Source organism: Nuphar pumila, chromosome 14 (genome assembly GCF_984573655.1).
Source record: "Nuphar pumila chromosome 14, dmNupPumi1.hap1.1, whole genome shotgun sequence".
Lineage (NCBI taxonomy): Eukaryota > Viridiplantae > Streptophyta > Magnoliopsida > Nymphaeales > Nymphaeaceae > Nuphar > Nuphar pumila.
In genome coordinates this window covers 90,948,337-90,966,058 of record NC_143262.1, presented here as the reverse complement: position 1 = coordinate 90,966,058, position 17,722 = coordinate 90,948,337, and the positions used below count along the sequence as shown (strand labels likewise).

General features: G+C 39.3%; 1 protein-coding gene across 1 annotated transcript; it reads left to right on the top strand.

Moving 5' to 3' along the window:
* Positions 1-13,923: 13,923 nt before the first annotated feature.
* LOC149817400 (putative aquaporin PIP2-1) lies at positions 13,924-17,286 on the top strand. Its single transcript, XM_089987705.1, has 4 exons — positions 13,924-14,389; positions 15,140-15,435; positions 16,541-16,681; positions 16,796-17,286. Exons 1-4 carry the CDS (start codon positions 14,104-14,106, stop codon positions 16,913-16,915), a joined length of 843 nt encoding a protein of 280 aa, XP_089843831.1. The 5' UTR covers positions 13,924-14,103; the 3' UTR covers positions 16,916-17,286.
* Positions 17,287-17,722: the final 436 nt, after the last annotated feature.

The following is a 17,722-nucleotide window of genomic DNA, read 5'->3' as shown; positions in this document are numbered from 1 at the left end:
ATATTAGTTAAAAGAGGTCGGGGTAGGCCTAGGAAGACATGGATGGAGGTGATAGGAAAGGATATGAATGCTTTGAACCTCATCGAGGACATGGCATTGGATAGAAATGATTGGAGGAGAAGGATTCATGTGGAAGACCCAGAATGATTTTCTTTGTTGGTTCATATCGCCGACCCCAATTGTTTTGTGATGAAGGCGTAGTTGTTGTTGATGTCAAATTGAGTGTCTTTTTTTTTCCTTTTTACCGATGAGCTTTTTCTTCGACAAAAAACCCCCAAAGTAACATCTAAATAGAGAAAAGAGATTGCAATTCATGATACTAATTATGGTGGTGCATCTGAGTTGCTGTTTGGAATAGCTGTATCTGCTTCAAGTGCCACATAGGGTGCTGCTGGAACAAGGAACAAAGGAAAAAAAGGAATAGATATATCAGATTCACCTGTCGTAGGGAATAAAAATGAAATGTTAGTAAATTTTGAAAAAGTTATTATGTTGCTATCAACTAAATCTCTATAAATGTTGCTTCTTTCCCTAACGACCCCGTAAAAATGGGGTCACCCCAACTTGAAAACAGAAAAATAGAGACTAGTGATAAACTTTGTTTTGCTTTGGTGACTATTGTGATCCATCTTGAAACCTGTTTATGGCCTGCAAATATCTTAGTGAATTTTTGCTTTCAGTGAATTATTATTGCAGTGATTTATCTATTCTAGACATGTTTACTGTTTGTATTATGGTCGTGTCTCATGGACTGACATAACTTGTGCTGTGATCAAACCTGCTTCAGTACTACCTTGCCCTTGTCAGTGCACTCTTGAATGTAAAGATAATTTTTGGGGTAACATTCGATTTGCTCTTGGGTTTCTTTTGAAAACGCACCTTTAATATCGTTCTTGGAGAATCTTAGGCTACAATTGAATGCTATGGATGCTGATTTAGATCCAAGGATCTCAAGATCCTCTAATTATTGGCGTGACCCTCCTAACAATATGAAGGCTTTTTTCCCCGTGTTGTCAAGGGATCTCAAAACCCAGTCCCAAGGGGTTTGTCATAGTTGGATGGGGCCTAGGCCGTTTGACGGGCAGTCTAGGTTCAAATCCCTTGGGCATCACCCCTCCTACGTAAGTCGAAGCTTGACGATTCCCTCGGGTTGAGTGGTAAGCCCTTTGTGTTTTACGCTGACAGGACAGTGACCGTAACAATGGTAGGCTGAGCCAGCGTGGCTAGGTCTCTGTGCCTGTGGTGGTTTCTCCCAGTAAAAAAAAAAAAGGATCTCAAAACCATTGGAGAAGTGGGGTTTTAAGATTTCCAGTTTGAATTTCTTACATCTCTGAGGTCCATCTTGGAATATATGATTTTAAGCATGCAAACATCCATACAAGGAATCCTGGTTTTCTGAATGTTACAGGGAAAACTTGTTTATATTCTTGGGAACCGCCTAGGACAGAAGAATGTACCTTGCGTGGTAGGAGCAGTTAGTGCACCTCACCTTGTGTCGGGAGGTTGCAAGTTCAAAACCCAATGGTACTGCTGTATAACTGGTGGGGGTCTGCTTAACCCCGGTTTGCCTATCAAAAGAACAAAGAATGTGTCCTGCCCTTTTGCTGCCAAACGATTTGTCTACTATTGCAATATGGTATTTATATCTTGATGTTGAAAATTGAAGCTTTTGAACATTGTTAAATTGTACGCTTCTTGTTAATTATATCAAATTGGAATTAGGGCTTTCTCATGACACAGAGAGAACTTGGTAGAGAATCAAAACTGTGCTGTGAGGATTTTGTTGAAGCATATCAAATGAGTGTCTTTTTTTCTTTTTACCGATGAGCTTCTTTTCTTCGACAAAAAACCGCAAAGTAACATCTAATTAGATAAAAGAGATTGCAATTCATGATACTCTGAGTTGCTGTTTGGAATAGCTGTATCTGCATAAAGTGCCACCCCGCAGGAATAAAGGAACAAACGAGAAAAAGGAATAGATATAATATTAGATTGACCTGTCATAGGGAATAAAAATGAAATGTTGGTAAATTTTGAATAAGTTATTATGTTATTCAACTAAATCCCTATAAATGTTGCTTCTTTCCCTAACGACCCTGTAAAAATGGGGGCCATCCCAACTTTTTTTGAATTTATAACCTGAAAAAACAACACCCAACATGAAGACCTGGTCGCACTGGCTCAGCCTGCCATACCTGCGGTCATCATGCTGGCAGCTCCGAGGCTAGGACCCCTGCCCCTCTCTCCATTTCTCTGTTTTCAAGTTGTGGTGATCAACGGGGGGCCACCCCAACTTGAAACAGGAAAATGGAGCGACTAGTGAAAAACGTTTTGCTTTGGTGGCTATTGTAAAGATCATTTTTGGGGTAACATTCGATTTGCTCTTGGGTTTAGATCCAAGGATCTCAAGATCCTCTAATTATTGGCGTGACCCTCCTAACAATATTAAGGCTCTTTTTTCCCGTGTGTTGCCAAAGGATTTCAAAACCCAGAGCCAAGGGGTTTGGCATAGTGGGATGGGGCCTAGGCCTTTTGACAGGCAGTCTAGGTTCAAATCCCATGGGCATCACCCCTCTTGGCAACTCCCTGGGGTCGAGTGGTAAGCCCTTGGAGTTTTATGTTGACAGGACACCCAAAAAATACCCATTACATCTTTGAAGAAGAATTCACTTATCTATTAGTCTTTGAACTAGGGTGTCAACGGGTTGGATCTGGTTCAGACCCAGGTGGGTTCAAACCAGGGTCTGACTAAAGGTGCGGGTGCTGGGTCCTATTGGGTCTGTGTTATCCATGCAAAATTTTTTCTTGAGCGGAATCCTTTTGCATTTCAAACATTGATGAGTGAAAAATCTTTTTAGAAAATAACCCGCCTCTATTTTTGAAAAAGATGAGAAATAGGGACTCGCTCGTCGGTACAAGGTTTGACTGTTTATGACGCATTTACCAGGGGTAATCGAACCAATGATCGAATCAATGCCTTTTGCTTTGCCTAAATTTGACTAAGAGATTATTATAAAATCCTGAATGCATATTGAATTATACTTGTGTTATGAACTTTGAAAAACGAAGGTTTAAAATATGATGCATGCTTTAAAATCATTTTGATTTGAAAATATTCAAAAAATATTTCAAAATTATAATTCCAAGTGAATTTTGAAATTGAGTTTGAAAATACACTGAAAAATGTTTATAAATGTTTTGAAATGACTTTAGAAAGCTATTCGAAGTAAAACTCGAAATGGAAAATGAAAATGAAAATAAAAATTGAATTTGAACTTGACATTAGAATTGAAATTGAGATTTGAAGTTTGAAAATTGAAATTTAAGTTTAGATTTTGAAATTGAAAATGAATTTGAAAATTGAAATTTAGAATTGAAATTAGAATTTGAAATTGGATTTAAAATTAGAATTTAAAATTTGAAAATTTGAAATTTAAAAGTAAACTTCGAAATTGGATTTCGAAATTGAAATTAGAATTTGAAATTGAATTGAAATTAGAATTTAAGATTGAATTTTGAAAATGAAATTCAGGATTTTGAAGATAAATTTAAGTTTATTTTGAAAATAAGTTTTTGATAATGAATTTCAAAAATTATTTAAAATATTTTGAAATTAAAATAATTTAAAAATGATAAATAATGAAATGATGTAATTTTATGATGAAGGTATTTAATAAAAAAAAATTCAAAAGATTTTATTTTAAAAGATGATTTTGTATTTTTACAGAATTTAAAACAAAACTAATCTTTAATACATTCATGACTATGACCACAAACGTATTTCAAATTAATTTATTTTAAATTCTGATAAAAGAAGAAAAGGAAACTAATTTTTGAAAATATGATGTTTTTCAAAAGGACCTAAAGTGTAGGTCAAATTTTATTCAATAAAAGATAAAAATCCTAAGTATTGTTCACATTTTGACTATAGCCACAAATATGAATCGTCTGGTTAGGGTTATTTACCTCTTATTAGAATGGTGCACATGCCACCATTCGTGTTTCACCATAGTGCCCTTTAAAAAAAAAATAAAAATAAGATGCTACAATCAATTATGAAGATTCAAAATACAACTACATGCCCATCCATTCTAATCTATGTACAAAAATATAAATTCTCATTAAATGAAATTATTACAACCCCAAATTGAAATTTTCTAATCTAGAAGAGAAACTAGGGTCTTTCACGCTTCCCTGCAAAACATGAAACAATACAAAGCAATAAGAGTGCGAAATACAAGAAATGAAAGATATGAAAATTATGATTAAGAACTACTAAACGGCAAGAAATAAAAGATTGAATATAACAAATAAAATTACTGAGTAAAATGAAAGAAGTATAATATGGATAATATGTAAAATGTATAGGATGAAATGCATATGTACATACTAAAATGCAATGCATATACTAAGATGAAATGCATATGCATATACCAAAATGCAATGCATATGTATATGCTAATGTGAAATTGCATTTTAACACACACACACAGATATATATATATATATATATATATATATATATATATATATATATATATATATATATATATATATATATATATATATATATATATATATATATATATATATATATGCTAAATTGCAATGCAATGTATGAAGATGATGCACTGAATGAAGTGTTATGAAAATAATGAAATGACGCAGAGAAATGAAGATGCATCAAATGAAGTTGCTGTAGTGAATGAAATGATGTAGGAAATGAGGATGCAATGAATAAAGATGCAACAAATGAAGTTACGACAATGAATGAAGTGATGTGGGAAATGAGGATGCAATGAATAAAGATGCAACAAATGAAGTTACGACAGTGAATGAAGTTACATCAGGAAATGAGGATACAATGAATGCAGGGAATGAAGTTACAACAGTGAATGAAGTTACAACAGGAAATGAGGATGCAATAAATGCAGGGAATGAAGTTACAACAGTGAATGAAATGTTGTAGGAAATGAGGGAGTCACCAGATTCTGATCTCAATTCGGGGCTACTCAGATTTGAGCCATCTATGGGCTGAAACAAGCTCTCATGACCTGGTTCGAAAGACTTCATGCTATTTAGACAAACTAGGCTTTATCGAATCCAAAAGAGATCCTTCCTTATTCATTTGTCATACCAATTAGCTGCACATGTTCATCTTGGTTTATGTTAATGACATTATAATTACAGAAAACTCATAGGTTACAACAAATCAAATAGTACAATTTTTTGCATATGAATTTTCTATTAAAGATTTGACTTTTCTATATTATTTTCTCATATTTAAAGTTGTTTCATATTCTACAAGTGAAATGATTTTATGTCAAAAGAAATATATTTTGGATATTTTAACAAAAATAGATATGACCGACTGCAAGCCCTTGATCACTCATGCTGCACCTAACGTTGTGTTATCCAAACATGATAAAATACTATTAGAAAGTGCTACTAAGTACATAAGCATTATTGGAGGTCTTCAATATATCACATTTACTAGACCCGATATAGCGTATGTTGTTAACAAAATCTGTCAGCTCATGCATGAACCAAAGCAGAGTCATTGAGCTCACATCAAACGAATTCTCATATACTTGAAAGGAACAATAAATATGAGTCTTCAAATCAAGAAATCCACTTCCTTGCAGTTGAGTGCCTATTCTGATGCCGACTGGGCAGATTGTTTAGACGATAGAAAGTATACAGGAATCTATCTGTTCTATTTGAGTTCAAATCTTTTGTCTTGAAACTCAACCAAACAACGGACAAGACCAAGTTGCAGATGTTCTTAATAAACCATTGGCAGGTTCAAGAATTCACCTAGTTTAGAAACAAACTCAATCTCGTAGAGATCAGCTTGAGGGAGCATGTTAAGAACGACAGTTCATGTGGGACTGTCAATCATACTCATCTAGAAGAGGTCGATCCTCATGGAAGTTGACCAAACGAGACACCATATCAGGAAACTATTGTTGATAATTATTCTGATAAGTTGCAGTTGTACAAGACTCCTCAATTGGTGAAACTGTCTAGAGACTCTTAAACTATTTCAATCTTATCAATAAAATTTAAATGGATATTCTTATCAGGATAAGTTACATTGTAAAAGGACTCTAAGCCTTATAACTCAATATGATAATGCAGAAAACAGAGAGAGAGAGAGAGAGAGAGAGAGAGAGAGAGAGAGAGAGAGAGAGAGAGAGAGGAAGGAACTCATGGATGTAGGTCACGACCTAAAAATTATTGTGTTATCTGTAAGTTGAGTTTTGTTACATTGAGTATCGTTTTTAGGAAGCTCGATGGTCTTCTTTGATTGCGATCTCTTGATTGTCTGACTAATCATAAATCTGCATTAACTTCCTAGTTCGCACTAATCTATTAAGCAATTGAGGTCTACGAGGATGAATATCCAAACAAACATTATCTATTCCATCATAAAGTTTTTTCGTGTGAGGTCAGGACAGGCATTTTAAGTAGCGATGTAGCAAATCATGGATGGTACATGTGAAGTGAGGACAGGCACTTTCTCAATTCTCAAATTCTCATTTCAAACTCTGTGCAGCTGCAGAGGCAATATTGTAATGGGCCACTATTCCCAAAAATACAACGAACCCATCTTTGTAAACCTATGGCTGGCATTATTGGTCCATGATATCTTGCTGTTTGGTGCCTTCCAGGGCGTGGTAGAGGGTTGGATTAAGGTACCTAATTTTAGCCGTATTATATCATATGGTCCCGGGCTTCAACAATCATGTGGGCTGCCATGCTTTTTGAAACAGACAGCTCAACCACTGGTGCAGTCCGATGAGTCCACCAGGATGTGTCTGTGTCTGTGTCTGTTATCACTGCTTCTCATCCATTGTTTGATTCATTTGGGTGGTTATTTATTCATTCTTTTTACTGGGCTAGCTGCTTCAAAACATATCAGATCCAATCGACCTCCATGCTGAAAAAGACTAGAAGAGAATATTTCAAATAGCCATGTAGGTCTTTATCTATAGGGATTCGCAAAACATTTCCAAGAATATAAAAAAACTGGCGGCTTTAACTAGAATGTATGGAGCGGGAAGCCAATGATCTCTCTCTCTCTCTCTCCAATTATTTTAGTTTTAGCTATCATTTCAATCTTTTTTTTTTTGGTTATTAGGTAAAAGGAAAACCCCATATTACCGACCTCACAATCGGCAGGCTTCTGGATGGTAAAAACCTTTTGAGGTCCCCGCTGTCAATAGGGAGTGCACTGTGCATCCAACTTCGACCTTGTGGATTTTATTTGTTTTCTTTGAAATTTATGTGTATTGAGATTTTCTCATCGTTGTTTCCAAGAGAAAAAAACATTTTTTTTCTAGAATTATCACAAGAGTTTCCGAGGATCCACAGAATGAGATTTGTGACTGGTCATAATCAAATAGATATGAGAAAGGATATGGGGCAACTAGCCATAACTGGGTGTTTGTGCCTGCAACTGTTGGATAGTGCTTACCATGGGCTAGGTGGGTGTCGTTTATGTATGTTCTACACAACTTAACAGTTACTTTTGTGGGTGATTCCTCATGAATGGCTGCCAATTGGCTGTTGACATGGCCTCATGGGAATTACCATGCTATGTACTAACTGTAGTGTCTAGGGAGACAAGAAAGCACTCGTGGGTTATTTTTGGTCTTACGATACACTAGTTTCTTTTTCAAATGTTACTTTTTGTGTAGCCCATGTGGTTTGGTTGTTGTATATATCTTGAAGGGGGGCAACTTTGGAGCTGTTGATCACCAAGAACTGGCCCTCCATATTATATCCATCATGCTAACAATACTCATGAGACAAGCATGTACACCACCCATAGAGCATGACAAGCTCTTAGGCTAATCTCCAAGATACATCATGCATGCCAATGATTCATGTAGTTCACATAAGCTATGCCATGTAAAGTGGTTAAAAGAATCAGCAATATTCACGTTTTGCAAACCCAAACAAAGACAAGATATGTGATATTTCCTCCCAGTTTCCCCCCCAAAAAAATAGGACTTTCCCTTTCCATTATCTTTATATTAACATGAGAAAGGGCCTAAGTCATAGGCTCATGGCACATTGGTTTTGGCTGATACTGCATTTCTTCTTTATTGGGTAATTATCTTGCTAGAGCCACGAGGACGATTTTGTTCCATACTTTCTGGTTGATGTGACGCCAATTGACTTTGTTAGTGCTCGCTGTTGAAGCACTTACTTTTAATCAAAAGGCTTATGCACATGCAGCCTTCTTTGTGAATTGTGACTTGTGACTTTTGAACCACTATATTAGTTTTTTCTTTTTTGAAAGGCAAGCTGAGGTTACGGAGACCCTTACCAGTTATACAATGATCCTGTTGGGATTCGAACTTGCAATTTTCCAACATAAGGTGACGTGCACTAACTGCTCCTACAGACAAGCCGCTCCCCCCCCCTAACTTCTATAGTAAATTCTTCCAACTGAGTTTTATGCTGTCAGAACAATGATTATTAGGGATGACAGTGGACCGGGGCGGGGGACAAGGTATCCACCCCCACCCCATTTCAAAATCCAAACCTTCATCCCCGCACGGGGATGAATTTCAACCTCCACCCCTGCCTCCATCCCCGGTCCAAATGGGGCAAGGCGGGGTGGGTTCCCATTTCTCCTTAGTCTATAGTCATCCCTTAAAGTATTGGGGATGGGACCGGGTGGAGCTAGGCGGGGATTGGGATGGGAACAGGGTACGGTGGGGAAAAGCTTAAGTCCATCCCTGCCTCCATCCCCGCAGGGGGATAGCTTTTAACCTTCATCCCCAATTGAAACGGGGCTCTGGCGGGGCAGAATGTCTCCCGGTCCACTCCACTGCCATCCCTAACAATGATTATAAATATGGGCAGGCAAAAGCCAACATGGCTAGGTCTCTGAGAGGTGGTTTTTTCATGTAAATAAAAAAATATATATATATATATATATATAACCTAGTTTTTCATGTGTTTCAGAAATCATTGGCCCACAATGTATTCAAATTTTTGTGATTCAAAAATGGTATTTTTACATTGAAAAGAGATGATCGAGAGTAGGGCTATCCTTGTCCAACAAACCGTGTTAAAGTTGAACACATGTATAAAGTGTTTAACACATAAACTCAGATTGAGTGGATACAACTTACACCTATGATATTCGATTAGAAGCAGTAGATAATAGCAAATGTTTATTTTCACGAGGAAAACAATTTCTTTTCTAGAGAGTTAGCCATCAAAGGTTAGGTGCTGAAGGAAAAGTTCGAAAAAGATATGTTGGCATAATCATCATGCAACTGTACTTGACAAGCGTGATGCACATGCTTGTTGGATCTCTATTTCTAGTAAGAGAACTCCCCCCACCACCACCACACACACACCCACCCCACCCCACCCCACCCCACCCCAAACCACAAGTTGGATGGATTAATTATATTGATTTTAATATACATGTTATGACATGCATTACAACTATGAAGCAAAGGATAATCTTGTTTTTTCTTAAAAATAAAACAATCACAATTTTGGTGTATTAGTTTGTTGAGAAAAGATTTTTCTACAGCCAGGGATGTCAACGGAGTGGGTATGGTTTTGAGATGTAAACGGTTTGGATTTGGGTCAGATGTGGCCAATACCATATCATACTACTGATTCAAATTTGGATGGTGAAAAGCTCATGCAAAATATGCTTTTTTCCTTGAAAACAGATTCAGATATCTGTCAAAGCCGGATTTTCATCTGGTTCGGTAGGAAAAAATAATGAAAACCATGTCCACATCGGATTATAATCGGATATAGTTTTGGCTTACCAAATTTAACTAAATGGAGATCAGATTCTGTGGAATATCAGACAAAATCCTATCCATTGATCTCCCTAGTTTGATTTGGTTGGGTTGACAGACTGCCATTGTAATTCGAAGTCGTTCACAGTTGTTGTCAAAAATCCGATTACACCAACCTGATCTATGTCCCGTGAATGCATTCTTCATCCATATCTGAAATTCAATTAGGCTAAATTGTATGCAAGGCTGCTGTAATTCGTTGGAAACGATTGCCTGTCCTTGCCACTAATAGCGGTTCTGGGTCACATTCCAATCAGTGGACACTGTTTACTCCAATTCAGTAAAACCCAAACAAATCGGCTAAATTAAGTCTAAATGATTTGGATATAATTCCAAAAGTGAATCCGAAGCAGTATGAATATACTTGTGCAATCAGTTCTGATTAGGGTAAAAAGATCACCAAGTTTGGATCTGGGTAGAGATTTTTCGGTAATGATTCAGAATATCAGAGTCCTGTTACATCATATCCATATATAGTATTATTCCATGCAAGGAATTCATAGATTCCTATTCGTGGCGTTGTTGGATCTGGATATGCCCTTTCAAATCCAATTGGAATTAGTGGAAATAGAGTGTCCTTTCACAATATATATAGTCCATCAAAATCGCATCCAAATCTCTTGATGTGGTACAGGGTTAGGAAGGTACCAGATTCCAATCCATATCCAACTCTAGGACTTATTCAGGCAATACCAGCATCTATCAAAATCTGAAAATATTGTTCAATAATGAATTCTCCCTTACAGTCATATATAGATATCGTCTAGATTTTGAAAAAAACGACAATATTATTGTGATAAAATCCCAGACTGTCAAAATGCTAAAAATGTAATGAGTTTTACAAAATCTTACTTATTTCCAATATATCATGATATTATGATGATTTTATCACTTTTTTATAGTTTTTTAAACCTCTAATTAGCTTTTACAGTTTCTTTTTTATTGTTAAACTTCATTAACTATAAATAAGCAGTTGGTATACTACATTCTGTTATTTCTACCAAAAGAATTCTCATTTTACATCTATTTTTTATTTTGGGAAATGAATAGTACAGAAAGAATGCAATGAATATTCAAAAAAACGAGTTATGTGGGCCGACTTAAACGGATTGGTCACAAATTTACACGTCAACCATCCTGAAATGAATGATGCCAGAAAAAGTCAGTACTCGTCAATAAATGGAATTTAACGTGGCATTATCGACATTTTAACGATAAAATCATTTTCTAAATGTCTACGAGATTTTAGAAAGAAAAATTGTCACTTTGTTTGTTCCCGGATCCCGAGAAGAAGAAGAAAGAGCCGTTGGGAGCTCTGAAGCAGAAGGAGACCCGACCCGACCCGACCCGAACCGTCCATCTGGCTGACAGCGACGCAACTCGAATCGTTTGGTTGTGGCAGGTGGGCCCCGCCAGCACCCAGGCTGCAATGTCACGTGGTCTTTCCCCCACTCAAAAACGTTGGTTTCTACAGCCAATGGCCGGTCTGTAAAGTGCGGATCGGGGTCCACTTCGAACTTGGCGCTATGATTAGGACGAAAAACACATTAATTACGTTAATACCCTCACCAATAAAAAAAATTCGATTCCCACAGGCGTTTTGGAACGTGCCTGGACTGTTAGGCAGGCAGTCGGAGTTCGATTCCCACGAGCGTTATTCGCCATGCGTAAAGCCGAAGCCAGTGGCTCTCTGGGGTCAAGTCAAGGTTTACACTCCTCGTGGACCGTGGTTAATGGTTTTCCGGTTTCTATATGATAAAAAAAAAAACAGAGAGTGGGACCCGCTGATGACCGCCCAATACTATCATTTGTCTCCCGGGTCCCACCGATCTTCCAGAGCATTCCGAAAGCTTTCAGACGTGCCAAACCCGCGACAAATTCACCAATCGATCACTGACATTTGGCTTCCACAGACAGATTTAGGTTTTAATAAAAAATAATAAATTTTGCTTACTGCATTTATGGATATCATTGAATCGATGAGAGCGCAACGCATGGATGCGGTACTGAGCAATTATTAGGGATCACAGTGACACGACCAACATCCTGCGGGACACCCCCTGATATCTGCCTTCATTGGAGAAAGATGGGATTAAATTTTGTAAATTTACAGATGGGATAGAAATTTTGTAAATTATTTCTATCAAGATCTTGGATTCTATTTTTGATATTTGGTAATAGGAAACCTGAAAAGGATTGGGGTTATATTGTGAAGAAGAAGTGGGGGCCAGGGGAAGAATAAATTAGTGGAATTAATTTTTAGGCATCGATCGTGGGATAAAGACTAATGAGGCTCCGCCTAATAAATGAAACATGCGATCACAATTGTGATACAACAGGAAAGCAACAAGAGCTTATAAATGGCTATAATTTTCCTTTTCCTGAACGTCAGCTATTTAACGTTCGACTTTTTTGGTTTTCTTTTGAAAAGCAGAACCAGTGAGGCCGCTGTAGAAAAACATCACGGACCCGCCAACCGGCTTCTTAGCAGGGTTCGGGTTTGTGTCATAAACGGGTTTACCCGTTTATTAAACGGATCGTGTTTGTGTTAGGGGTATGCCAACCCGTTTAACCCGTATATTATGGATTTGCTTCCCTCTACCTTCTTCCTCCTCCTTCCTCTTCATCTCGGCCGTCCATCGATGGCTTCTGCCTCGTCCTCTCCTGATCTCTCCTCCCTCCTCGCTTTTATCTCTAGAAACCCTAAGTCATTGTCGCCCTGGTCGCACTCCGCATCACTCTTGGTTGGGAAGCGCCTCGGGGCCCTAGGCCCTCATCAGGCCACCATCGGATGGCACGAGTGCGGGATCGGCCTCGCCTGTGCAATGGATGTGTTAGTTTCCGAGCAGCAGGGCGATGAGTAATCGTCTGTCGCCGACAAAGGCGTAGCTAGGGGGGGCCAGGACTGGGTTGTAGCCCAGTCCTGCCTCTCGAAACAGTTAAATTTTTCTTTTTCTTTTTTAAAAGCACAGTCCTAGCCCAACCCTGTTTCCATATGAAATAGATTTTTATCCATTTTTGTAGCCCAACCCAGTCTTAGTCTTAGCCCAGCCCTGACTGCAGCAAATAGTTTGATTTGTCCATGTGAAATAGATTTTTATTAATAATTGTAGCCATTTTTTATTTTATCTAAAAAAAAAAATTTTCGGTCAACTATCGCACAAATAAAACTTTTTTTGCTACACCCCTGTTTGCCCCCCCTCACATGAATCCTAGCTACGCCCCTGGTCGCCAATGACGACCGAAAGTGGATTCTGGTGGTTTCTCTTGCTGCGCTGCCCAAGGGAGAGAGGAGGGTCATCATCCAGAACGAAAAGACAATCCTGTTCTTGTGGTACAAGGATGAGATCTTCGCGATTGAAAACCGGTTGCCAATCGAGGGCGCCTACAGCGAGCGAGGGCCTCCTCAATGCAAAACTCACACAAGTTTTTTACCCGAACCCAACCCACTAACCCGCGAACCTGTTTACCTGACCCGACCCTGTTTATTAAACGGGTTAACCGTGTCATGTCGGGTTACTCGTTTAATAAATGGGTCGGGTTCGTGTTTGCCACAGCCAACCCGTTTAATAAATGGGTCAGGTTCATGTTGAGGTAGGCTGACCCGCCAACCCGACCCGATTGCCACCACACTCTAAGAATAAAGAAATTCGTCAATTTTCTTTTTTTTTTTTCTTTTTTAAGAAAATTCGTCAAATTGCTTACTGACAACCAGAGAAGAGAAAAGGTTGAAGGTTAAAAGGGTATGGGTCAAAAAAAAAGGATGGTCAAACACGATTTACCACGCGTACAGCAGCAGCACAGCAGCCCTTCCCGTGAATTGTCCAAAATTCAAATCAAAGACAGAGAGAGAATCGGAGGCATAAAAAAAATGGACGAAAATACTCTTTTTAGCCTGGGAAATTGCATTTGCATCCAAAAAAGGTGAGCCGTGAGCGCAACAAACAAAACACACTACGACGGTTGATCTAGGTTCATCACAACAATAACAGTAACCCCCTTTTTGACAGGTTGACGGAACGGTAAAAGAGGGTAGGAAAAGGATGAGATTATCCCCGGTAGATACGTGCGCCCCACTAGAAGTTTTGGACGGCGAATTTGTGTGCCCAGAACAGAAAGACAAGAGTTGGCCATAAATACAGAGCACCCCCCCATTCCCATTTGCATACAGCCTCAGCAGTCAAGGAAGCAAAGCAAAGCAAAGCCAAGCCAAGCAAGCTCTCCGTTTTGATCAGTGTGGGTTGTGAGTTGTGAAGGGATGGGGAAGGACGTCGAGGTGAGGGAGCACACGGCCAAGGACTACACGGACCCTCCACCCGCGCCGCTGATCGACCCAGAGGAGCTGACACAGTGGTCGTTCTATAGGGCGCTCATAGCCGAGTTCATCGCGACGCTTCTGTTCCTCTACATAACGGTCGCCACGGTGATAGGTTACAAGCACCAGTCTGCCACCGACCCCTGCGCCGGCGTCGGCCTACTCGGCATCGCCTGGGCCTTCGGCGGTATGATCTTCATCCTCGTTTACTGCACCGCCGGCATCTCTGGTATGTCTCCTTCCTTCCTTTTCTCTCTCTCCCTTTACGTTTCTTTCTTCCCCTCTCATTGTTAGTTTGCGCAGCCAGTGTACAAACTCTCTCTCTCTCTCTCTCTCTCTCTCGTGCTACCCTCTGTTTCTTTTCTTTCTCTCTATCTTTTTGTTTTTCTCCTTTACTGTAAATGCTTTTGGTGGTTGACTGATATATATTGACCTCAGAGACGGTGGAATTAAAACAAAATTTTCATGATATTTGTCCTTTATTTCTTCTGTTTTTTTAAGAATAAAAAAGGAATTTGTTCGAAGATGAGAGAAGATACTACTAACCAGGGTTTTGTTTGGCGTACTTGCCAGCCTCAGTTTACCACAAAAATCCCTAAGCATGAAACATCACAAAAAATGCCAGGGTATTATATTATATGGTCTTTAATATATTTTTGTAAAAAAAAAACCATTCCACTTGAAAAAATCGAAGAGAAAAGCTAAAATATTGATAGTTATAAATATTCTCTTCAACAAATTATCAGCAAGATAAGAATCATTCCTTCTTTTGTTACAATAGTTTTATTTTATTTGATGTTTTAAACCATTTCATGTATAGATGAGAACAAGGTGTCCTAAGAAATATATATTCACCAAAAGAGAAAATGAGAGAAGGAAACTTTTTCTTTTCCGGTTTTGCTTTATTTGCGAGATTATTTTTTTTTATTTTTATATAATTACTGCTGATAAGTTGTTGCATTTTCCTGGTGGTGATTAGGTGGTCACATCAACCCGGCGGTGACGTTCGGTCTGTTCCTGGCGAGGAAGGTGTCTCTGATCAGGGCGCTGCTCTACATAGTGGCACAGTGCCTGGGTGCAATCTGTGGTGTTGGGCTGGTGAAGGGCTTCCAGAAGGCGTACTACGTCCGCTACAAAGGAGGCGCCAACGAGCTCGCTGCTGGAGTCTCTAAGGGCGTTGGCTTGGCCGCCGAGATCATCGGCACCTTCGTCCTCGTCTACACCGTCTTCTCCGCTACCGACCCCAAGAGAAACGCCAGGGACTCGCATGTTCCGGTAAGCCGAACGTGTGCCATCCCCTCTCCTGCCTCTCTATTTGCTTGTCTTTTTCTCCTTTTTTTTTTTTTTTCTTTTAAGAACCGTTTTTTAATGGGACTAAAACGGATCAAATCCGACTCGGAAGAGTTATCGAACCGGTTCATTCTTCGCGTAGTGAACGCTGCATGGAGAATGCACGGGGTTTACTTACTTCTGTATTAAATAACCGAGAAGTTTAATTTGGGACTAAATTTTGACCGTGCCAACATGAGGGGAGGGTGCGTGTCTGTTTTTGCTCGATCCCCCTTCTTGTCCGTTAATTGACTTTTTACCTGGCAAAATTATCTTGGTTAAAACCAAGTGGGTGGCCTCAAATCAACAAGGCAGGTGAAAAATAGTCTCCAGGATTTGCTGGTCCTTTTTGGCCCTGGTTTCTGTACATTCATAATTGACACTTGCTGTATCACCCAAGAGATAGAGATTAGACAGGAGTGGCCTCAAATCAACAAACCAAGAAAGTGGCTTTGTATCACGCACCTGCTGTTTGCTTTTGTTGCCTAGTGGTGGTAGGTTTTGTAGGCCATAGCTGCCCTATTGGGACTGCGTTTTTCTCTAGTTTTTCCCCTTTTGCTTTTCCTTTTTCACCCGTCTTTTTTTGGAATTGTATAACATGGGATTCCTCTGGCGTGATAGGTAGTAGCTTGCTCGTCTTTTCTTTTTTTCACTGTGTTGTTTGTCACACTTTACATGTCACAAGAGCAAACACTCTCTCTCTCTCTCTCTCTCTCTCTCTGGTCCACCATGATGCAGGGGCCGTACTGTATGGGGCTGGTTGTCGACAGTACCACAGTCTCTCCATTTTTGTCTTTTATTTCTGCAATTTCTGCCCCGGAAATTATCGAGTCTGAACTTATAATCTCCTGAATTAGGTTGTTGGTTTCACTCTGTCAAATCGAAACAATTGTACATATCCAAGGTTGGTTGACTTGGTTGGTTCTAGACTTGCTGAACCTATCTAGTTTTTATCTTGTCTACTTCTTGAGGTGAAGTAGCAAAAAAAGGCTACTGTATTTTCGCATTATTGTGGATGATTGAGTTTAATGCTTTTATTTGTTTGAAACAGGTGCTTGCACCACTGCCCATTGGGTTCGCCGTGTTCATGGTCCACCTTGCTACCATCCCTCTGACCGGTACCGGTATCAACCCCGCCCGCAGCTTTGGGGCCGCAGTCATCTACAACCACCACGAAGCCTGGCATAACCATGTAACCCAATTAAACCAGCAACTTCCATCTTGTTTTAATGCTGCTTTGCTTAGCATCTCTGACACCTTTATGTTTGTTACCCACCAATTAATTCTGTAAAATTTTGGGTTGCAGTGGATCTTCTGGGTGGGACCCTTCATTGGAGCTGCCATAGCTGCTGCATACCACCAGTACATCCTCAGAGCCTCTGCCATCAAGGCCCTTGGTTCCTTCAGAAGCAACCCCAATGTCTAATGTTCTTTCTCTCTTTGTGTGTATCTCCGAGCTCTCTTCTCTTGCATGTGTTGTTTTCTTTCTTTGTGTCTGATGGTGGTTGATGGAAATGGATCAATAATCGATAGTCCATCTGTCCCTGGGGGAGCAATACCCTAATTTCTTTGCAGTTCTAATCTGCAAAAAGGGTCGTGTTTGTCTATTAAATCTTGCTGATGAGGAGAACCCCACCGGAAAGCTGTATAGATAAACTTTGTGGTTTTTCTTGTTTCTCTCTCTCTCTCTTCATTTGCTTTTTTTTTTGTCTGTGGAGAAATTGGCTATTGTTGTCGTCACTTGTTTCGTGTACCTGTGATTCTGGTCCATTAAATTATTAGAGGAGTGCTTTTGTCCTTTTCGCCTCTCTTCTTTCTAGTGATTTTAGCTTGAGAATTCAGTAAAAAAATACTAAAATCCTCATTCATCATCAGTATCAATAATGATAATAATAGTTTTTTATGAAAATAAGTAAAACAGGGGAGGCAGTGTGTACAGCTGGTCAGCTAGATGCGAGAAAGATGCCTGGGGGACCAAATAAATAACAATGGCAGACTAAATAATGATGCTGGCAGGGTAGGGTAGTTGGTGCGATTAAAATCTATTTCTCATGGATAAAGGTTGGGACACCTCTCTCTCTCTCTCTGTTTGAGTGCACAGGCAATGAACGTACGTCTTAGGTCATGGAAGAGATAAGAACGATCGATAACACGATGTGTGTGGGGAAGTGTATGTTGGTCATGAAGTGGTCACGATAGGCGTACAAGTATGTGGAAATTTCCAAGTACGTTG

Bases quoted from the DNA above. Each gene is read 5' to 3' on its own strand.
- LOC149817400 (XM_089987705.1), top strand. From the start codon at position 14,104: ATGGGGAAGGACGTCGAGGTGAGGGAGCACACGGCCAAGGACTACACG. The intron at 14,390-15,139 runs GTATGTCTCCTT...GGTGGTGATTAG, and splicing joins CTGCACCGCCGGCATCTCTG to GTGGTCACATCAACCCGGCG. The intron at 15,436-16,540 runs GTAAGCCGAACG...TGTTTGAAACAG, and splicing joins CCAGGGACTCGCATGTTCCG to GTGCTTGCACCACTGCCCAT.